This window comes from Aquarana catesbeiana, linkage group LG06 (genome assembly GCF_042186555.1).
Source record: "Aquarana catesbeiana isolate 2022-GZ linkage group LG06, ASM4218655v1, whole genome shotgun sequence".
Classification (NCBI taxonomy): domain Eukaryota; kingdom Metazoa; phylum Chordata; class Amphibia; order Anura; family Ranidae; genus Aquarana; species Aquarana catesbeiana.
The window spans coordinates 118,484,343-118,508,372 of NC_133329.1; the positions used below are offsets into that span (position 1 = coordinate 118,484,343).

General features: G+C 41.9%; 1 protein-coding gene across 1 annotated transcript in view; it reads right to left on the bottom strand.

Annotated features, from left to right (window-relative positions):
• Positions 1–17,296: 17,296 nt before the first annotated feature.
• EIF3B (eukaryotic translation initiation factor 3 subunit B) overlaps positions 17,297–24,030 on the bottom strand; it is a 36,507-nt gene continuing 29,773 nt past the window's right edge. The window contains exons 11-19 of the mRNA XM_073636719.1: positions 23,517–23,589; positions 22,291–22,413; positions 22,092–22,170; positions 21,803–21,941; positions 20,340–20,465; positions 19,715–19,792; positions 18,649–18,757; positions 18,448–18,560; positions 17,297–17,779 (exon numbers count right to left, since the gene is read on the bottom strand). Coding sequence (XP_073492820.1) covers positions 18,463–18,560; positions 18,649–18,757; positions 19,715–19,792; positions 20,340–20,465; positions 21,803–21,941; positions 22,092–22,170; positions 22,291–22,413; positions 23,517–23,589 — 825 coding nt within the window. The 3' untranslated portion in view covers positions 17,297–17,779; positions 18,448–18,462. The remainder of the gene's footprint in view (positions 17,780–18,447; positions 18,561–18,648; positions 18,758–19,714; positions 19,793–20,339; positions 20,466–21,802; positions 21,942–22,091; positions 22,171–22,290; positions 22,414–23,516; positions 23,590–24,030) is intronic.

Genomic DNA, 24,030 nt, shown 5'->3' on the forward strand with positions numbered 1-24,030 from the left:
CAGCTTTACCCCGGATGCCTGCATACTTAGATGTGCCTGTTTTAATCATCAACCATGTGAGTTGCTAAATGTTGTACATTCATTAAATGTAACCATATTGCTACACTTAGAGGCGCCTCTCTTCTCTTTTATACTCTGTAGCTCCTTCTGGATTTTGCATTTAATCCCCTTGTGGAGGCTTCCATTTGTGGATGGACATTTTATGGTTACACAACCTATCACATTGCTATAATCTTTTTATATGGACTATAAACTGAAAGACCTATGAATAAATGGTTGTGGAAAGAAATATCTGAGTTTCCATTATTTCTTATGGGGAAATTTGCTTTGATATACAAGTGCTTTGGATTACAAGCATGTTTCCAGAATGAATTATGCTCGCAATCCAAGGTTTTACTGTATCTTTTTTCTGCCAGCGATTCCCTGCAAAGTAAAAACAATCAAAGCGGCTTGTTTTTATAGGCTCGCCCATGCAACCGGCAAGCCGAAGAAAGAATCAGCCAGCGGTGGCAGTTTGCCATAGAGCTGACCGAAAACCAGATGGTCCCTGGCCATTTCTATGACTTTTGGAGGCTGGGCGCAATGTTATGATGTCACTTTCCACCTCACAGATGTAAACACTACCGTGTTTTTAGCTGGAAAGGCTGAGTCCTTTTTTTTTTTTTTTTGTCCCAGGCTTTCCAGCCTTGATATATAAACCCCAGATCAGATGTTTACATTCCTTGTAATAGGAAAAAAGTGATAAAAGAAAGGGAAAGTGTAAAAAAAAAAAAATTAAAAAATAAACAATAATAATAAAAAAAAAAAATAAAGTGCCCCTGTCCCCACACGCAGAAGTGAACGCATAAGTACCTCGCAAATATAAAAGATTGCTTAAACCACACATGTGAGGTATCGACACGAACGTTAGAGCGAGAGAAATAATTCTAGCCCAAGACCTCCTCTAACTCTAAACAGGTAACCTGTAAAAATATTTAAAGCGTTGCCTATGGAGATTTGTAAGTATTGAAGTTTGGCACCATTTCACGAGTGTGTGCACTTTTAAAACGTGACATCATCTTTCACATTATACAAAAAAATCAGGCTTTAGTTTTTTTTATTCATGAAAGTTTTTTTTCCCAAAATAAACGCATTTGAAAAATTGCTGTGGAAAAACCCTTAATGGCGGACCTTCAGGGACTTGAATTCCTAGCTTGGGATCACTGTCCTAGATCTATAGGTCCACAAGGCAACATAGCATTGCACAGGGTCCCATTATACAGAGTCCAATCCAACTGGCAACATTACAGGCTGTCCTAGTGTAACCCCAGTAGGATCGGGGTACCATTACTCTGGGCACAGTAAAGCTGTGGACAATGGATCCAAAAAAACTAGTCCCAGACTAAGCAATTGAGAAACTAGCTATTTAATATGCAGAACTTACATATATATGACCATCACCTAAGACACTAGCAAACAAACTGAAGCCTTGCCTAGCTGGGAGGGGTCATGCCTGGGAGAGAACTTCCCCCTTTTTTTTTTTGTCAGTGTTCAATCACCTTAAGGTAACCCTATCATAATGAATATGAAGATACCCGGTGTGCTGGGATGTAGGATAAAGAAACATACAGTGGGGACGGAAAGTATTCAGACCCCCTTAAATTTTTCACTCTTTGTTATATTACAGCCATTTGCTAAAATCATTTAAGTTCATTTTTCTCCTCATATCCTAAGTATTCAGACCCTTTGCTGTGACACTCATATATTTAACTCAGGTGCTGTCCATTTCTTCTGATCATGCTTCAGATGGTTCTACACCTTCATTTGAGTCCAGCTGTGTTTGATTATACTGATTGGACTTGATAAGGAAAGCCACACACCTGTCTATATAAGACCTTACAGCTCACGGTGCATGTCAGAGCAAATGATAATCACGAGGTCAAAGGAACTGCCTGAGGAGCTCAGAGACAGAATTGTGGCAAGGCACAGATCTAGCCAAGGTTACAAAAAAATTTCTGCTGCAGTTAAGGTTCCTAAGAGCACAGTGGCCTCCATATTCCCTAAATAGAAGACGTTTGGGACAACCAGAACCCTTCCTAGAGCTGGCCGTCCTGCTAAACTGAGCTATCGGGGGAGAAGAGCCTTGGTGAGAGAGGTAAAGAAGAACCCAAAGATCACTGTGGCTGAGCTCCAGAGATGCAGTCGGGAGGTAGGAGAAAGTTGTAGAAAGTCAACCATCACTGCAGCCCTCCACCAGTCAGGCCTTATTTCAGAGTGGCCAGACGGAAGCCTCTCCTCAGTGCAAGACACATGAACACCCGCATGGAGTTTGCTAAAAAAAACATCTGAAGGACTCCAAGATGGTGAAAAATAAGATTCTCTGGTCTGATGAGACCAAGATAGAACTTTTTGGCCTTAATTCTAAGCGGTATGTGTGGAGAAAACCAGGCACTGCTCATCATCTGTCCAATACAGTTCCAACAATGAAGCATGGTGGTGGCAGCATCATGCTGTGGGGGTGTTTTTCAGCTGCAGGGACAGGACGACTTGTTGCAATCGAGGGAAAGATGAATGTGGCCAAGTACAGGGATATCCTGGACGAAAACCTTCTCCAGAATGCTCAGGACCTCAGACTGGGCCGAAGGTTTACCTTCCAACAAGACAATGACCCTAAGAACACCCCTAAAATAATGAAGCAGTGGCTTCACAACAACTCAGTGACTGTTCTTGAATGGCCCATCCAGAGCCCTGACTTAAACCCAATTGAGCATTTCTGGAGAGACCTAAAAATGGCTGTCCACCAACATTTACCGTCCAACCTGACAAAACTGGAGAGGATCTACAAGGAGGAATGGCAGAGGATCCCCAAATCCAGGTGTTAAAAACTTGTTGCATCTTTCCCAAAAATACTCATGGCTGTATTAGATCAAAATGGTGCTTCTACTAAATACTGAGCAAAGGGTCTGAATACTTAGGACCATGTGATATTTCAGTTTTTCTTTTTTAATAAATCTGCAAAAATGTCAAGAATTCTGTGTTTTTCTGTCAATATGGGGTGCTGTGTGTACATTACTGAGGAAAAAAATTAACTTAAATGGTTTTAGCAAATGGCTGCAATATAACAAAGAGTGAAAAATTTAAGGGGGTCTGAATGCTTTCCGTCTCCACTGTATATAACATCACAGGCCTACCTGAGCTGTACAGCAACGATTGCGCTTTAGCCTTCTTTCACTTCAATGGAAAGCTCATCTGCAGCCTGACAGACTGACCCACTGAACCAAGTGGAGCCTGTGGCGCACCTGAACCAATACAGCTAAAAGATTTTTGAAGATTTTACCCAGATCCTGGATTCAGTGCCAGCCATACAGTGAAGATCTGGGGAAAGTCAATATTTTAAATATATAATTTTCTCAATTTGTAAGAGTGAGTAAGAAAGGATAAGTGTACTAGAAGCCAAATTAGGCAATGCTGTGCCTGATCATGTCCTTCATGGGAAATATGAAATATGTATATATATGCAGTTTCCCTAAATGTTTCCACACATACTAATGTTAAGAGGCATGGAGGCTTCATACACAGGAAAAGGATGATGCTAATAATGTAGAATGTGTATTCTGCTCTCAATTTATATATACTATATAGCACTTATGGCATACCTGAATTCTCCTGAAACCAGTGGTATATTTAAATAAGCATACTGAGCACTGAGCTTGTGCAGTAACTCAAAAGATATGAGATTTGGGCTGTGGGTGAGCCGATCTGGCTAGGCAGGCTTAAGATATAGGCACACACAGTGCACTAAAACTTCCCTCCATCCCACTTATTAAATAACCCCACATTGTAAACTTCAAAAGATTCTAACTCATTTGGATTTTTGACAACATTGAAATCCTTCTTAATGTATATCACTTAAATCTCACTTAAGCCGCGTACACACGAGCGGAATGTCCAACAGAAAAAGTCAGACGGAAGCTTTTCATCGTCTATTCCGATCGTGTGTAGGCCTCTTCGGACTTTTTTTTCTGAAAATTCTGACGGACCTAGAAATGGAACATGTTCTAAATATTTCTGACGGAACCAATTCCTATCGGGAAAACCAATTGTCTGTATACTGTTCCGACAGACCAAAAACGACGCATGCACTGAAGCAAGTACGAGACGGAAGCTATTGGCTACCGGCTATTGAATTTCCTTTTTCTAGTCCCGTCGTAGTGTTGTACGTCATCTCGTTCTGGACGGTCGGACTATGGTTTGACCGTGTGTAGGCAAGACCGGTTGAATGGAATTCCGTCTGAGAAACCTTCGGAGATTATTTTGACGGCAAAACCGGTCGTGTGTACGCGGCATGAGACCTATAGACCATCCAACAAAGAATTCAAGGTCATCCCAGCACTGAGTTGATGTAGCTTATTTCCCTTACAAAAGATATGCAAATGAACGGTTACAGCCAAGACATTTGGTGAAAATGGTCACAGTGGGCTTGATTTACTAAAACTGAACAGTAAAAAATCTGTTGCAGCTCTGCAAAGGAACCAATCAGCTTCCATTTTTTTTTGTAAATACTTCATTGAACAAACTTAAAGGGGTTGTAAAGGTAAACTTTTGACAATACCGCCGCCCCCAGCCCCCCCGTTTTACTTACCTGACACCTCGAAACTCAGCCGCTCGCTCCCGACCTCCAGTTCACCGCTCAGCCTGGTCGCTGACTGGCTTTAGTGGATGGATTGAAAGCAGCGCAGCCATTGGCTCGCGCTGCTGTCAATCACATCCAATGACACGGCGCGCCGGGGGTGGGGCCGAGTGATACAGCGAGCGGCTATAGCCGCCGGCTGTATCACGGGAGCGCGCCCACAATAACTAACCACCTTGCGAGGGAGCTCGCATTAAGGTGGTTAGTTCTTGCAGGGAGGAGCTGAAACAGCCGCCGAGGGACCCCAGAAGAGCAGGTTCGGGGCCACTCTGTGCAGAACGAGCTGCACAGTGAAGGTAAGTATAACATGTTTGTTATTTAAAAAAAAAAAAAAATTACCTTTACAACCCCTTTAAGTTAGAAGTGGATTGGCTACTATGCACAGCTGCACCAGATTTTGCACTCTGCAGCTTTAGAAAATCAACCCGTGTGTTTATGTCAATTCGCAATCAAACTTTCAAGCACTCAAATGGCTAGCGTCCTAGCTAACCACAAATGCAGCGCTATGGCTAATGCAGATCTTAACAGACTTAAGGAGGACATACAGGGACTGAAAATTGTTTTGCAGGAACAGCCAACTTTTTGTTTGTGTGTACTGCTCTGCTCAATAGAAGCTGGTTTAACAACAGAAGAAAGTGGTAGATTTTAATGAGTATTTGGCACTGAGTTCTTGGAAAGATTGTTTTTGGAGTATAGTAACGCTATATTGTGGATTCCAGCTTGGTCCCAGTCCGCAAAGGAGGTATCAGGGATCAAGGTCTCATGCGTTATTAATGGGATGAAGTGGAGGGCTCGTTTTGAAGGACCATGAGAAAGATTAGCTACTGAGTTCCATACCCTAATAGTTGCTTTAACAGTGTCCAAGAAATGTGTTGGAGTGGTTTGATGGATCTAGAAGTTTCCAATGAGATCAGCCTTGGTTGTGGCGGCTTCGATTTGAGTCCAGGGTAACCTCATGTCTGGGGTCCACCAGGGCCTGGATTGAGAGAGAACAGTAGCCTTGTAGTAAGATGTTATGTTGGGAGCCCCCATTCCTGCCATGTTTACTGGCATGTGTAAGATCTCTTTCTTGAGACGTGGTTTCTTGTAGTTCCAGATAAAGGTCTGAAGAATATTTTGCACTCTCCTAAGCTGTATTTGGGAGTAGGGAAGTGGCATCGTACAAAAGAGGTATAGAATACATGGGAGTAGAAACATTTTTGCCAAAGATCCTGCCCATGAGGATACTCCAGATTTAAGGGTAGCACAGGTATTTATTAAAGCAGCCCTCAAATTTTCCACTTGCCTACTCGCATTTTGTGAGTGGAAAATGAGGCCTGGCGAGGAGCTGGGCTGCCTGGGAGTGGGGGGGGGGCGAGCACCGCCGTCAGGTGGGGATGAATGGGAGCCGTTCTCCTAGAGAAAAAGTGTGGAGGAACAGAGCGGGCGGCCGGTTTATTATAACGGAAGAGAGCCGTGGAGGAAGAGATCTGTCTATCACAGAGTAGGGTTTGCACGCTGTAACAGCTTTAAATTACAATTGGAGTCCGCGCGGCGTCACACACAGCCCTGCCCTCCTGACCCCGCACCTGTGACAGAGAGCGCCGGTGCCACGGCACGTTCTGTCTGTCACAGTTGCGGGGTCAGGAGGGCGGGGCTGTGTGTAACGACGCGCGGACTCCAATTGTAATGTAAAGCCGTTACAGCGTGCAAACCCCGCTTTGTGATAAAGCCAGATCTCCTCTTCCTCCATGGCTCTCTTCCGCTATAATGATTCGGCCACCCCCTCTGCACAGGTGAGGCTGCCCTGGTGACCCTGCAATGATGGACACAGGTGAGGCTGCATGATGGACACAGGTGAGGCTGCACGGGTGAGGCTGCATGATGGACACAGGTGAGCCTGCAATGATGGACACCGGTGAGCCTGCAATGATGGACACAAGTGAGGCTGCATTGGTGAGGCTGCAATGATGGACAAAGGTGAGGCTGCAATGATGGACAAAGGTGAGGCTGCAATGATGGACACAGGTGAGGCTGCATTGGTGAGGCTGCAATGATGGACACAGGTGAGGCTGCAATGATGGACGCAGGTGAGGCTGCAATGATGGACACAGGTGAGGCTGCATGGGTGAGGCTGCAATGATGGACACAGGTGAGGCTGAAATGATGGACACAGGTGATGCTGCATGGGTGAGGCTGCAATGATGGACACAGGTGAGGCTGCGTTAGTGGGCACTGGTCAAGCTGCGTTGATGGGCATGGGTGATAAAGTTGTTAATATTTACTTGAATATTTATTTTAACTTAAAGCGGAGGTTTGCTGGAAAAAAAAATATTAAAAGCCAGCAGCTACAAATACTGCAGCTGCTGACTTTTAATATATGGACACTTACCTGTCCAGGGAGCCCGCGGTGTTGGCAGCCGAAGCTGATCCGTCCTTCGGCTCTCGGCTACTGCCGCCGCCGCCATCCTCGATAAGGGAATAAGGAAGTGAAGCCATGCGGCTTCACTTCCTGGTTCCCTACTGCGCATGCGCAAGTCGCACTGCGTGTCCTCTCAGGTCCCTGCTGTATTCTGTGTCTCACAGAATACAGCGGGGGAGGACGAGGTAGGCGGCAGAAGTGGCGTAGGTAACCACAATCACCGCAGTGATCTATGCCAGGAATTGGGAGCAAATACCTGTATTAGACAGGTATCTGCTCCCTCCTCCCCCCTGAAAGGTGCCAAATGTGACACCGGAGGGGGGGAGGAATCCAAAAAGTGGAAGTTACATTTTTGGGTGGAACTCCACTTTAATTCTGCATAAAACAATTAAGTGTCATTTCATGAGAATTTATGAGGGTGTGCATTGGGGCGGGATTAGGGGCAGGGCATGGTAGGGGTTGGGTGGGGCAACTTGTGGCGAGTAACCCTTAAGGCCTGGCTAGTACCTCAGGACTTGAAATTTTGAGCCCTGATTAAAGCATTGGTAAGTGTGGAAATATTAGGAGATTGAATCTTAGAGGCCGGGGAAGTGAGCTGTATTCCCAGGTAGGATAAAGTATCGAGGGGAGCCCACGAGAAGGGAGAGATATCTGCAATCTGGTGTTTGATCTGTGGTGTGAGGCCTATAGACAGCATGTGGGACTAAAGCCTTGTACACACGGTCAGATTATTCGACGAATTTTCGTCAGTTTTTGTTTGATGCTAGTCTCAAATCGAAAGTGAAGAAGGCACTCACCATCAGAAAATGTTCTGACGACAGAATTCAACGTCAGAAGTGCTCTTCAGATTTTTTTTTTTTGTCAGAAAACTGTACTAATGAAAATAAAATCGGACGTTGTGGTCAAACAACGCAGACAAACATTTTCAAGCCTGCACATCTAGTTTTTGTCTGCCGAAAATTCATAATCGGCTGTCAAAAGCAGCATACTAACAATCAGAAAATCGGCAGATCGTTCATCAGACGAAATGTATCTTCAGGTTTCTGACCGTTTGTACGGGCCTTTAGAGTGGTTTAGTTTGTATAGACAGATCAAACCGAAGTGGTCAAGTAAGATACAGAGGGGTGGGAGGGATTGCATAGGGTTTGTCAAGAAAATGAGAATATCGACTTCGTCGACAGTGAGTCGTAAGATTGAGGTGTGTGACCAGATGTGTTCTGTGATTGGCTCCATGATTAATGAAAAAATTATTGGGGAGAGCTGGCTGGCATAAATCCTGAGGTCCAAACTTTGGCAGAGGGTTGAGAGCATAGGGTAGTTATGACTGAGATTATTCGGCCAGTAAACCCAAATTTAGAGAAGACCACTCACAAATAGGACCAATGAACGCGATCAAATGCTTTCTCAACATCAAGTAAAATAAGCAGCGAGGGTATTTTGTTATGCTCTGCCCATTGGATTAAGTTTAGAAAGCGTCTAGTCCCGTCGGATGTTTGGCGTCCATACACGAAGCCCACTTGGTCTGGGTGGACTAATTGGGGGCGTCATTTTTTTCTAGTCGGGTTGCTATAAGCTTGGCGTATATCTTTGTGTCTGTATTGAGTAGCGAAATTGGGTGAAAATTGGCAAGGTCGTCTGTGGATTTTCCCAGTTTGGGGATAGTGACTATAACAGATTCTAGGAATTCTGAGGGGCAGGAGCTTTTCTCAGCAATATTGTTCAAGGAGTAGGTAAGGTGGGAGTTAGATGTGTCAAGAATGTTCTATAGTAATCATTAGAGAATCCGTCTGGACCTGGGGATTTATGAAGAGGTAGTATGTTTACCACTTTGACAACCTCCTCTTTGGTGAACGGTGAGGAGAGGCTAAGTGGCTGCTCTTTATTGAGCGTAGGGAGATTGATTTTATCCAAAAACGTTTGGATATATCTAGGGGGTTTGGAGGGGAAGAGGAAGCTGAGTCTTTTAAGTTGTATAATGAGGAGTAGCACTTATGAAAATTGCTCTGCAATGTCTGCAGGGTTCTTTTTTTTTTTTTACCTGAGCAGTCTTTTGAAGGGAATTTTGGAAGCAGTCGCTCACCTTTTGTATTGCTTTGCTGGAAAAGCTCCCAGTTTATTCCCAAAGGCATAGGAGTTGAGTTTGAGGCATCTAATGTAAGCCTTTATGCAATATAGAGCGGAGTTGGTTACGGGGAGAAAATATTTTGTCAGTTAGATGGGGGGCATGATGGACATTGTTGCGGGTTTCTGGGTTTTTAATTTGATTTATGAGAGAAGAAATTTGCTGCGTGCTTCTCTTCCTCTTGTGGGCTCATAGTTTGTTAAGTATTCCTCTTAGATAGGCCTTGTGGGGATTCCACAAGAGGGTTGGGTCTGTGTCAGGATTATGATTAGTTTGAAAGAAAAAAAATTGTTAAGAGGGTGGAATTAAAACTCCAGGGGGACGGGGAGCTGGTCACCTTGGAGGGGTGTATTTCAATGGATATAGGTGCGTGGTCCGACCAAGTGATCACGACAATGGAGAACGCAAAGATCTTTTGTAGGGTGAATTTGTCAGTTAAGAATAGATCAATTCTGGAGTATACCCCATGAGTGAGGGAATAGTAGTGTAGTCTTTTTGGTTGCCATGTGCACAGCACCAGACATCATATAAATCCTGAGGCTTGAAATGAACATAATGATGTAGAGGTTTTTCGGGCATGGTTTGTGGAATCCATAGATTTATCAATCACTTCATTGAGGTCTCCGAATAGAATTAGTGGGTGGGCTTTGTGTATTTGGAGTTTACGTGCTATAGTAGCGTAACATTTTTAAATAATTTGTGGCGTATAGATTTATTTATTCAAAATGTATAATGCACTAATATTAACCTCCCAATATAACACGGTGTGATCTCTTAATGATTAATCAGTGAATCATGTGCAAAATAATCAAATGGAGCCTATTATAAATAACATAACATCCTTCACCATAACAAAATCCTATAACTAAATATCAATGTGATAATAAATTATTGAACACAATTAAAACTAGAAAAATAAGATATATTAATGTGATGAACCACAGTGCACAGGTATCTCAATAGGACAGCATACTGCTGTGAAAAAATATAACATCTTTGGTGATTTGATGAATATAGACAGGTTTCAATGAGTAATCCCCAGTGATAGCTAGCTTGCTCATATATTCAGCTGCTCATTAGCATGGGCTGGCTTCTGGCTTTAAAAGAACTTCCGCAGTATGAAACAACAAAGAAAGAAAGACCATTGTGCAGGCAGTGTGATATGTAATCCCTATATAATAAGGGTAAAAAATTCAATCACACTTTTCAGCAGAACAAATCGCATATGGTAAGGTCAATTGCATACAGCTAACAGCTGGGATCTCCTCACACACCAACAGTGTACACACAGCACTGCTCGTCACTGGCTCCTCCCGACCGGTTTCATCATTAGACACGTGACTTTTTCAAAGGTGACCATGTGACAACCTTGCTTAGTATTTATAGTGTGCATGCCGGTTGCCATAGTGACCAGGGAGTGTAATGCACCATCATGCCGTTATATGCGTTCTGCACTACATTCAAACAACATAATATCCATACAAAGTAACAATTTAATACATATAGATACATCATTTTTACAATAAAACATATATTTAAAAAAATTGTTGCAACTCTACCCCAAGACCCATTTAAATACATGAAGTAAGCAGATATAACCTAGGAACTCCCTCCAGTGGTGAACCAATGGAATTACATCTCTACATAATCATCCTCTAATGAGCTACAGGTAAATGGATGTGTAGGAGATAGAAAGATGCTAGAAAGACGCAAAAAAAAAAAAATTGCTAAAAAAAATTTTGACAAAAATATTTAAAAATTATATAATACAATTATTAAAAATATTTTAAAATATTAGAACTTGTTTTGGAGGAGCAGATGTCAAGAGATCTATTAAAAACCCAAAATAAAAAAATTTATATCAAAATCTATATTTAAGCCAAAAGGTGCAAGAGTACCCATTTCAAAAATCCATTTTGATTTGTTTTTACTTAATTCTCTCACTTTATTACTACCCCGCCAGTGCGGTTTATATTTTTCAATGGCCCAAAATTTCAATAACGTAGGGTCTTTGTCATGATATAGAGCAAAATGGCGTGACACACTGTGTTTTGGAAAACCTTTTTCAATATTCTGTATGTGCTCCCGAATGCGTTTCCACATAGGGCGTTTCATTCTTCCCACATACTGTAGGGAGCACAGACATTGTAAGACATACACCACCCCTTCAGTTCTACATGACACAAAATCTTTGATTTATTATTGTCAGTGGAGAGTTGTTAAAAGATGCAGAGAGGATCAGGAAGCGGCCGTTAGGATCTGCTTCTACTGAATGAAGCTGGAATGCTACAGATGCTTTCACTGCTATCATGGCCCTCAGTTCTTAGAGTCTGCACTGGGCAGGAAGGTGTGGGGAAATTTTGGATGACGACATTGTGGGGATTTGTTAAGTGCAAAATGGGTTTCCTGAACGCAGATAACATTGCATTTAGAGGACAGGGCTTCCTTCCAGAGTAGGGAACATTCGTAGGGGCTATTCAGCCCTTTTGCACTGAGAGACAACTTTGATCGACATTGTGAGGGGTATAAGTATGCCATTGTGTGCGTATCACTATTTCAGGTAATGCAAAAGACCAGACCTTCATTACATTAAGTTTACAAAAAATACCTGCATATGCATATCTTACTTGTTGCATATGAATAGTTATACACATTGGTGTCCTGAGAAAGAAGCGAGGGGGAAACAAAGGGATATGAAGAGTAAGGAAAAAGAAATACGCGAAAACACAAAAATGAACAATTGCGTACTTGGTACACTTTAAGTTAGGGAGGTGAATGAACACCAAACAGTAACTAACTGTTGAAATACTGAACCGTCTGTGAACACGGGGAGAGGTTGTTAACCAAGGCGTGCCGCTCTGTTAGTTGTGCCAGATTAGAAGACTGAGTATATTACTTGTTGGTGACAGCGCGCCAGTCTCCATGCACAAATTTGGCTGCTCTTTGGGTGGGGGCTCCTGATTCGGGTGTGGGGATTAAGCCCCAATTGTGAAGCCGCTTTAGGCCCTGTTTTAAGTGGAGGATGGTGGTGGTTTTGCCCTGGTATGTGATGGTAAGTTTAATAGGGAATTTTTCTCTTGTGAAAAAAAAAAGTTTAATAGGGAAGCCCCATTTGTATGGGATGCTGTGTTGCTGCAAGATTTTGGTGATAGGTGCGAGATCCCTTTTTTGTGCCATGGCGAGTTGGCCATAAGGAATCTGGGAGGGAAGGCATGGATTTTGATGTTGTAAGAATCTTCTCGTTTGGAAGAAATGGATGCGAGTAAGGAGTAGGACATCTCGAGGTTTGTCTGCTGGAATGTGTGGGGGTTTAAAGATCCTGTGTGCCCTATCAATCATTAGATCTCGTTCTGAGAAGGATGGTAAAAGGACTTTGAATAGAAGTTGCAACTATTGCGACAGCTCTTGCGGGGCCACTGACTCAGGGATCCCACATATTTTTAAGTTGTTTCTGTGGGAGCAATCTACAAGATCAGCAAGTTTATTCTGAATGCATTGAAGCTGTTGCCTGTTCCTTGTGTGTATCCACTAATTCATTATATGCTTTTGTCAAATCACTGAGCTGCCTATCCACCTTATCAGTGCGGTCCCCCAGATCATCTACTTGCGTTTGGATATGGGAAACTTACCCATTTAGATCTTTTTGTATACCTTTTTGCAGGGCTATGAGCATCTACGTCCACGTGTGCTCCGAGACTGTATTGTCAGAAGCAGGCAGATCTGCTAAAGAATCAGTAATATTCCCTCCATCATCATCTCTCTACTCCTCAGCTGCATGATACTTAAGGATTTTTTGCATACCGATGCTTTGTGGCTTGGTGAGCTGAAGAGGGAAGAGGCTGCTCTTTTGTTCCCATCGCTTGTACAATCCATATGACAGGCGACCTCACAGGCAGAGCGCGGCGGGGAAGCATGTGAGGCCAAAAAACAAATTTGCACCATAGTGCAGACTTTTGGTTAAATCAGTAAGCCAAAATCACACAAGGAGGAAATTATATACCTGGGGGTGTTCTATACATCATCTGTGTCCAGGACACCCCCAGGCAGCCATTTTTGCATTTTACAGAGAACTACAGAGCTGCAGCTTGAAAAGGAAAGGTCATTTTTATTAACATTCACTTACAATATGACTTGTGTTGCAATTGTAAATGCTATATCCCCCCCCCCCCCCCCCCCAAAAAAAAAAGTAAAGTTAGTACTTAAATGCACATACCATATATACTTGAGTATAAGTGGAGGCCCTAATTTACCACAAAAAAATGGTAAAAACGTATTGCCCCGAGTATAAGACGAGGGCAAGAAATGCAGTATCTACTGTAAGTGGAAAAAGAGGGTCAACAATGCCTATCTGCAGCTGTATACCTCCCTGTGTCCTGTGCATGTGTCATGTGTATATGTACCTGTGTCTGTGTGCATCCCACCTGTGTCCTGTGCATGCCTCCGTGTACCGCTCTGCACTGATCATACTATTCGGCGGCCATTCACTGTTCAAAAGCCGCACCTTCTCCTCGTCCATGATAGGTAGAAAACTCCCATTTCCCAGCAGTCAGCCTATCACGGACATTCTCTCATCTTCATATCACGGACGAGGATGAGAGAATGTCCGTGATAGGCAGTCAGTGTACAGCCTATCACAGACGAGGAAGCGTGGCTTTGGAACAGTGAGAGGCTGCCGAGTGGTATGTAGCACACACTGGCCGCCGTCTGCCTGCATGACATGCTGATCATGTAGGCAGACGGCGGTGACTCGAGTATAAGTCGAGGGGGGCACTTTCTACTTATACTAGAGTATATACGGTATCTTATTGGGATGATTGTGGTGGAAATTAAAGCTCTGGTGAGTCTTTTCAAGTAACACAAGTCTTGTCCCTCCCCCAGTCTGTGGAATGAGGAGCAGCAGACTAAAGAGCTCATCTCTAATGCCTCCTTGTAACAGCATGCTTCTTGTAGCACATGCACTGCAGAACATCTGGCTTGCTCCCAGTGCTGCTTCTCTCTCTCCTAATCTCAGCTCTGCTGTAGAGGCTGCAAGATGGTGATACCAAGTAAAATTTAGGAACTTGCACTTAAATGTGATGAGTTTTTGAAAACACAGAACTGCCTTAATTTGTGTCTTTTCAATCTGTCTAAAGTTGCTCTTTAAAGTGAGATCTAGCCTTTTAGTAAATCAGTCTCCATTTTCCCAAGGGAATAATTTTCGTTTTTCAGAAAAAAAAAAAAATTTGAATAATTGAGACAATCCGCATTCCTATTTAGACGTTTAACTATTACAATACCACACCTCCTTCCTGCCCAGGCCAATTTTGAGATTTTAGTGCTGTCACACTTTGACAAATACTCAGTTATGCAACACTTTTTCTTTCTTTTAGTGGTATTTAATTAAGCACCACTGGGATAGATAGAGATATATATATATATATATATATATATATATATATATATATATATATATTGACAGTATGATGATATATATATATATATATATATATATATATATATATATATATATATATTGACAGTATGATGATATATATATATATATATATATATATATATATATATATATATATATATATATATATATATATATATATATATATATTCTCTAAAAATTCCACTCGCAAAATTTTGAGGGCTGGTAAGCTATGGCTCTGCAATAAAATAAATAGTGCAGCGCTAAAATCCAAATTAATAATTAGAAATGTCCATAAATGGAAAAAACAACAAATATCAGCGGTGATGCAGGGTGCTTCATGCAAATCCAAAGTGCTTGTAGAAAATGTGCCCGAGTATTGGTTTTTTATCCCGGTTTAGACGTCGCTGCAGCCGCCTTATCATTGTCATCTGTAATTTACATGCGCCTTAATGCCTAGCACTGGCCATAGTGCTATATTTGTGAGTACCTGTCTTTTTAATAAAAGGAATCGCTTTTTAAGTTATACAGAGAGCACTATGTATTTTCTTTGTATATTCCATGCATATTTGGAGCCGTATTAAGGAAGATAGTTCCAGCTTTCCAGTCAAGACACCTCCCAGACCACTAAGAAGTGGTGAAAGCTTATGAGACCTTCCTGTTAGTTCAGGGGTCCCTTTAACAAGGTGAGCGGTTTGACTGGCAAGAGGGGGAGCACGTTTTCTACGAGCACTTTGGATTTGCATGAAGCACCCTGCATCACCGCTGATATTTGTTGTTTTTTCCATTTATGGACATTTCTAATTATTAATTTGGATTTTAGCGCTGCACTATTTATTTTATTGCATCACATGAAAGGATTTATATATTTGCCTTTAGTGTTCAGCAGCTTTATTTAGTTTGATGGTTTTTGCGCTGGCTGTTTGTTTTTTGATTATTTACGGTAAGCTATGGCTACCTGGGTTGAATTGGAGACCTTCTCCCAGCGATCGCAGAGAGACACGCCCAGCTGATCAGAGCGCAACGCAGGGAACACATCGATAACAGCTTTTTATTTCAAATGCTGTGTTCCGACGCTCAATGTCAGATACAGCCCCTCCATCATGGTACCGGGACTTTGATAGACACAACACCAGTCCAATCCCAGGACGGGCGATGTGTCTATCAAAGTTCCCTGGCCAGGGCTGTATATGACGTTGAGCAGCGGGATCACAGCAATTGAAATGAAGGCTGTTATCGCTGTGTTCCCTTCGTTGCGCTCTGATCATCCGGGTGGCTCTCCTGTTCCTCTCCTCCCCTGCACAGGTAGGCTGCATGGTGGGCACAGGCAGCCTGCATTGCTGGGCATGGATAAAGTTGTTATAAATTTATTTTTATAACTTAATTCTGCATAAAACATTTAAGTGTCATTTCATGAGATAATTTATGAGGGCATGTTTAGGGGTGGGGGATGGTGGGGCAACAGGTGGCAAGTAACCCTTGAGGCCTGGTTAGTAGCTCAGGACTTGAAATTTTGAGATAACTTTTTTTTTTTTTTACATTTTCTTTTTAACATTTTGACTTTACATATTGTGACCAGAACAGTGCAATGTCACCATAGTGACACTGTACTGCCCTGGGGAGATGATCAGGATTTATTTTATTTTTTACCACTATGATTGCCTATTACAGTGAACACTGTAGAACTAACCATTTTTAGGAATGGCATCCATTCATGTGCCATTGTGTACAAATGCGATAGGCCACAGCCATGACATGGTACAGGTCCACTGTGCTTAGTCCTGTACCATGTGATCACTGGGACCAATCACAGAGAACACAATAGTACACAATGTGTACATCTGATATGTGATCGCTGTGATTGTTTACAGCGACCACATTACCAGGGCCGGTATGGTACAACAAACTGTGTAAAGTGGGTCACAGATCGCATGGCTGCGCAGCCCCGAGAGTCAAATGAAGTCTACCCAGGATAATGGTGCTCCTGCTTGGCTGTATTTTTATAATAGGTTGGGATGATGTTTTAACTCGAGCTAAAGGGTTCTTTAATAGGTTACTGAACGTTTTGTAAACCCTTACTGTACAAACCTCTATTATGCAAACTAAAGCTTGTTTGTACAAAGCATAATGCAGTCACAGGCAGAAAACAAGTATTCAAGTTGTGTGTTCAATCAGGGACTAAAGCTAGAGAAAGTAGAGTATAATTTTAAACAAGGTTATCAAGAAAGTAAAAAGGCAACAACTTTTTTTTTTTTTACCAGGATGGCTTTCTTTAAAGCAACCGTGTTGGAATCTTATGGCTAGAAAGTGATTTCGTCTAACAGCATCCACCCACATCCGAAGTATGACGACTGTATAGCCCTCTTTCCTGCCAGCATGTAAAGGGGTGCTCAACACCCAAATGAGTTACCTGCGCTTCTCAATCATGTGTACACTGTTTAGCAGTCATAGAAAATCACATGATCGAGAACCCATCCTACAGGCTCCTGATTACAAGCAATGACTGGGAGTTGTTGTTGACAACAGGGTAACAGTGCAGGGGGTACAAAGTGAGTGCATTTCCAGCTCAAAACAGTAGAACCAGCTGCATGCATACATGTGGCAGCACGGCAATAAAGCCCATTACAGTGCTGACACATATATTGCCTACGGCTGATGAAAACAGATTAATGCAAGACAAAACCACACATATATTTTAAATATATGTTTACTTTAAATTCCATCTTTCATCCTGCAAAGTCGCAATCTGAATGGAGGAGGATACAGTCCACTGTGGTGCTGGTTTAGCACACTAAAAGATGTAGTAAGTAGAAGTATATTGTTGTAACTCTTTCGCCAGTAAGAACAGTTGACTGTCCTCTCAGTAGGGAAGTAGAAAAGGCTCTTGGCAAGCTGAATCAATGTGCATCGAGCGTCAGGAAGCAGAGTCATGGCGAGACAAAGTGACTCTGAGTACCAGCAGCAGTTTCCGTTCGCTAGATGGATTCAGTGGTGGTACAGAGTATTCAATTTAAAAGTAGCGCTCTTTAAAAAAATCTCCTGGAGAAGATTAAAGGCACAACTTCGGAAAGGAATGATGTAATGTCCCATTCACGGTCGCGGGAGGACTAAGATAGAATGTTGGGAGTCGTGTATTTTTGTAGAGAACAATTGCTGATGCCAGGGAGGACAAACCTGCATGAAGAGAAGCAAAAAAATAAATAAACTCAAGCTAAAAATGGTCTAGAAACTGCTTGCTACACAGATAATAGATTGTACACTGGCAACATTCTTTGAAGTATCTAAACCCCCTGGTGCCCAACATGCATCCATTATTGATCAAAAATTCAGGAAAAGGGGATTTAAAGTGGTAGTAAACTATTTTATAACAAAAAAAAAAAAAAAAAAAATGTCAACGCTGCAGAGGCTTCCATCTTCATGTGGTCTTCCTTACAGGTTTGGGGACCCCGGACGCCTAACTGAACGAGCCACTATGATTTCACTCCCGTTCATGTGCACGGGTATGCCATTCCTTCAAAAGGGCATGAGCCAGTGGCGTCACCGCCTACTGCTCTCTCTAGAAAAGCTTTTAAACAGTACCCGTTTAGAAGATATTTTACCTACATGTAAGCTTTATTATACGCTTACCTGTAAGAAAAAAAGTTTACTACCATTTTAAAAACTTTCTCTGCCATTAAAACACAAACTCAGAACTTGAGGGGGTTAAATTTCATCGCCACTGACCAGCAATGTGAGGCGGGTTAATAGCACTGACACCACTGCTGGGGGTTATTATGGTATATAGACCATCACTGATCCAAACCAAAAAAACAAAGAAAAAAAAAAACCCCAAAAGAACCTACTGTAACGTTAATGGATTACTCCTCCAAATAAATAATTTCTTCAGTGACAAAGAATTCAATGGTCTCCTCCTCCCAGTCATCAATATTGCTGTCCAACTCATCTGTATCCACACCTAACAGATTCAAGAAATAGAAAGAACCAGATTAAGACACGTATGTCTGGTAGCCCGTTATTATGAGACAATTGCACTGTATACAAACCTCCTCTGAGTTCCAGACGGGCATCTTTCTGCTCAAAGTATAACTTTTGTGCCTGCTCACGGTATTGCTTGTATTCTTCCATCATGGTTCTTCTGCGTTCAACCAGTTCCTTTGAAATGCAAAAGTAAAGTTTCAAAACAGTGTCTATGAAACTATTTTCAGATAGGTACCAAAACCAACGACATGTACCAAATTGTTCAGTAGCAGTTTTTTTTTTGATCAGTTACTACTAGTGTAAATTTCTAGGTATCTGCCATCTGTAAAGTAACGTTCCTACTCATCGATACCTGTGCAGAGAAAATGTAAATCTACCTTCATCATCTGATAACTGAGATACCACACAGGTCAACCTACTACCGGTCAGACTGCTCTGTTGCTTCGGTTTTAACTAATGATCAGGAACCGATCAGTGCAATATGCCTTAAGAAAAAAAGCCGTTCCCTGCCAGGAGACGACAGTGATCATTGCTAGCCGATGTAGCAGTAAAAGTAAATCCAGCAGGCTGGTTGTGCGCAAGTTGATCGATAAACTTGGTACATTCAGCCCGCCCATACACTGTTCAAATCTCAGCCAGTTTAGCAGGAATTCAAACAGTCTATGGCCAGCCTTACTGAAAGAAGGGCTTTTCTGTGTAACTTCCTGCAAGAGTGGCTTACTGCATTCTTCCAACAAGACATTTTGGTATAAAACCCAATAGTGGTTTGGGACTGAGCGTCAACATGTTGTGAATTGAACATTTTACTGAAATTTGACTGTACTTTTTCACACTCAGGTTTTCTGCACTGCTTGCTATTTGAAAGCATTTTAAAAAGAAAATTTTAGCACTAAATAATCAATGCTAAACTGGTTCTAATAATGAATTTATGACATTTCAGGGCCCCATCAGGCTAATAAGATTTATGGGAAGGGGTGCCTATTAAAGGCAATATGCAGTACATTGTCTTTCTATGCCCTACCTTCTATAGGTGAGGCCTACATTGAGGTACCCATTTGACATTAGGAAAAGCTGCACCTTCACTGTCCAGTAGGAATTTAGAGATCAAGATCTATTTGCAGTATTTTTTACCTTTGAAGCCTTAGATTGACTCAATCGATCTTTCTGTTCAAATATTTTTGAGTACTTCTTCAAATCTTTCTTGATTGTCTATGGGAAAAATAAATAGTCATATTAAAAGTCAAGTACATTCTACGTCAATCATTTCAAAAATTTTAAGGAATACTGCTCTAACTTTAATTCCTCAGGTACAGGTATTTCAACCATTTCCATGCCTGTCACTGTTATTCCATTAATAATTTATAATGGTGTATTTTTGGCTCAAGTATAAATCATATCCATAGTAGGGCAGCTATAAGGTCAGAGCGCCTTACCCTTTTCTTATATTTCTCATATGGCATTAAAAGGTTTTGGTCTGCCATATCAGTTTACCTCTTTACCCCTCAACATTAGATAGCAAAAGGTTTCAGATTATGCATGAAGAATTGATGTTGCTATGGTCTGGCAAAATCTACAAGTTCAGCTTTTAGCCCCCTTTGGGGTCAGAGTCAGCAAGCAGCTAACAATAGGTATCCTATAAAGAAATCAGTGGTGTTCTCAAAGGACAAAGCTTTCTTTTAAAAGCCAAGCCCTACATACACTGCTCAATGCATACATAAAATAATAAAACACACTAATGGTACACGTCACAACGTACCTTGATCTCATCTGCAGTCAGCAAAGTTGGGGGTCTTGGTCTCCACAAAAGCTGACAGAATCTGTCTTTAGTGTTCTTCTGAAGAAGACGACCTTGGAATGTCCACAACCAATATGCATTATCCACCTACAATAGAAGAGAACCTCTTATTCAAATATGATGGTTACAAATGACTGTTGTCAAACCGTGACAAGGACTAGTGGCTTATACAGCATGCTTCCCTTTACAGCAAATAATATTAAAAGGGGTTGTAAATCCTCAGGGTTTTTCACCTTAATGTATTCTATGCATTAGGGTGAAAAACCTTTTGTGCTGCAGCAGCCCCCCTTTTCTTACCTGAGCCAATCGTTCCAGCAACGGGGACAAGCACAGCAGCTCCAGCCGCTGTCCCGGGTCCTCATTGGATAGATTGATAGCAACAAGAGCCATTGGCTCCCGCTGCTGTCAATTAAATCCAGTAGCACGGGAGCCGCAGCAGGACTCGCCCGCACGAGTGCCCCCTTGGAAAGTGGCTCTCCGAGGGGTCACTGGAGAAGAGGAGCCAGGAGCACCCGCGGGGGGGTTTGGAGGATCTGGGCCACTCAGAGCAATACCTATGCACAGAGGAGGAAGGTATAACCTTTTTTTTTTTTTTTTTTTTTTTTTTTTAAACAAACGAACCTTTACAATCACTTTAACATTTAATTAGGAAACATTAGCATTTTATAAGGTTGATCAGCTCATTCAGTAAACCTGGAGGTTACCTGTGCAAATTGAGCTAAATCTAGATGGCAAGACTTGCATATTTTTCGCTTTCTTGCTTTGGCCATCTCCCAAGAACATTTGTGCATGTCTAATCTATTTCACTTGCAACCCATCCACCCAACTTGGCCATGGCAACATATGAAAAACATGGAGAAGTCCAGGACTAAGGCCTCGTTTAAACAGGTGCCCCTTTCTGTACTTCCATTCAGCTGTAGTGCAGAGAAACAGACATTACATGCAGCATCTACAGGTGAACTTTGGTCTGTTGTGTGAAAATGCACACAGTATGCCTTTTTTGTCACTGTTCAGGACTTAGGGGCTCTGTTGCAGTGTGAACAAGGCACAAAGAAAGCAAAGTGGTGCTGTTGATCTGATGCAGGAAAAACCATCAGTCACCACACCTAGTGTGAAACAGCCCTGAACTTGGGTTTAGAAGGCCTTCATATAGCCAAAAGCCAATTAAGGCACTGTGCATTCAGTACACTCTGTGTGCCATCATGGCAGAAAGTGCTGTGCCACGATCGTGGCATCATCATGGCCAGGCCATTCAAATGGCTGGACATCGCAAACCCGTAAGGAAGATCGGATGAAGAAGGAAACAACCGGAGCGGAGACAGCGCACTATGCAAAGATTACTAGCACAATAACACTGCAGGGGGACCATTTGATCAAATTTTGTTAGAGTTGACTGCCATTTTAAAACAAAAATTAGTTCTTACTTTATGGCTCCACCAGGACACAGATGTGACAACGTAACGGCCTGTTGGATCCCATTCGACATCAGAGGCTGTATAATGCTCTGCAATATTCATGATGGTGCAGTCTGAGGTGTCAACAAAGGCCAGGGCACCATTCATGCTGAAAGTTAAGGAGTTATAGGATTAGATATACGCATAAAACTGCCATTTTGGTACCATAAATCCAAGATGAAACAATAAAAAACAGCTGTACTAGATTACTTTGGAGAGGAAGGAGTAAAGCAAAATTAAGAAGAGATCTTGTACATACCTTCTCAAACCTGCCAAGACCAAGAACTGTCCCTGTGGACTCCAGAAGATTGTGTTAGCTTGTTGTTTGTCATACGTCTCTAAAAAAACAAAAAAAACACATAAAACCATGTCAAAAATATATCACAAAAAGCGTTGGTATGTATGGCTGCCTATTTAGTAATACCTAAAGATTTAAGGGAGCACAAATCCAGACTTACTTATAAGCTCAATCTTGCCATTGTTCTTGACATGATAGAAAGTTACTGATATCCGAGGGACTTCTCCATGGAGCACTGCAAACTTGCTTCCATTGGGTTCCCAGGCAAAAGCAATGATGCCATCTACAGGAAAACAAGAAAAAGAAAATTACATTTATACTTTTACCAGCAATGCATCTTGGTTTAAGAGCTCTGCCTTTAGTCTGGACACTACAAAATAAAAGGAAAGCTGCCAGCTAGTTGTTAGGGGTTAATTTCTACCTAGATCAATGTATGTGTAGTTGTCCATTCACAATAGGAGGTGCACTGAATGTATATTTTAGTGCCAAAATCGAAAATTCAGGATGCAGTTGGCCGAAACCAGAAATGACAGTTTTTAAACATATTTTTATATATAATTGTATTCAACTTTTTCATTAATATCATGAATTTAAATGAATATGAATTTGATTAAAAATGCATCCCTTCAAATTCTATGAACGTCTTCACACTGGTCCCTTGCGCTTCTATTGTGATGTTAAAAATGTTGCTTGCTGCATTTTTGGTCAGTATAAAAACGGTACCACCCGCTGAAATGTATTGAAAACGCAGCAAGAACACATCAAATAACACACCTGTTTTACTTTTTTTGACGCAGTGTTTGAGTCATACAACTTATGAAAAACACACCATAAGCACAGTAAATCCTGGAAAAGGGAATTTCAGTGTTTGTTTCTCCCTAACTGCTGTGTGCACTATCTGGGCTGGCTAGGCCCTTCAGCTGATACGATGGGCCCAGTCATAGAAATGATGGAGAAGGCTCCCTCCCAGTCAAAAGGAAATGTTTCAGTGATCTTTTCTCTGCTCAGCAACATATGGGCAAACCCTGTCCCATGACAGCTAGTGCTAGCAGAATTCCAGCATTTGGTTCTCCATGTGTACAGTGTGTGTTGACCAGCCTTGGTACACGAGTATATGCTTTAACCTCCTACAGCCGGCTTTGTCCCAGCTATATAGGCACCTACCTAGAGATATAGATATATATATACACAATATTTTCTTTTTTTTTCTTTAACTTGCACAGGTCGCGACTGCAGTTCAGGTGGGCGGTAAAAAGGTAGATCAACTGTCTGTTTTTACTGCTTCCTTTGTGAACGCCTTACTGAAGACATGCCATGACCTCCTGCAGGTGTTTTCTTTGCCCTTTTGCAATACAGATGAAAAAAAAAAACAAACATACAATTTACCTTTCATTTCAACCACATCTACTGGGACTTGTTTCTCTCTCATTCTGAATATCTCGAAATTGGTCACCACACCCTGCAGGCAGCAAGACAAAACACCAAACGTAACTACAATACCTTCAGACCGTTTATCTAAAAATTAAACATGTTCGACAAAAGGGAAAGGATAACTAAACCCAAGAACAAAAATGTAATATTGTAGCTTACTAGTCCCCATGTGTGTCTGCATTGGTTTTCATTTCCCCCCCTTCATGTTCACTGAGTGATCCTGCCAGTAAAAAAAACCCTTGTATAAGGGTGACAACACTCAACACGCATTTTGTACCTATGGAAAAAGTGCTGTCACCCTACAGCATGACTACAGAACACCTCCACCTTTTTTCTCTAACACAGGCAGGAGAAGGGCGTTTTGTAGACCAAAGTGATTGGACTAATACTAACTTATAACAGGTAGCACAGGATGTTCTAAGCTGCAAAGATTTATGGCACAATCCAAATACATTTTTGGCCTTAACAG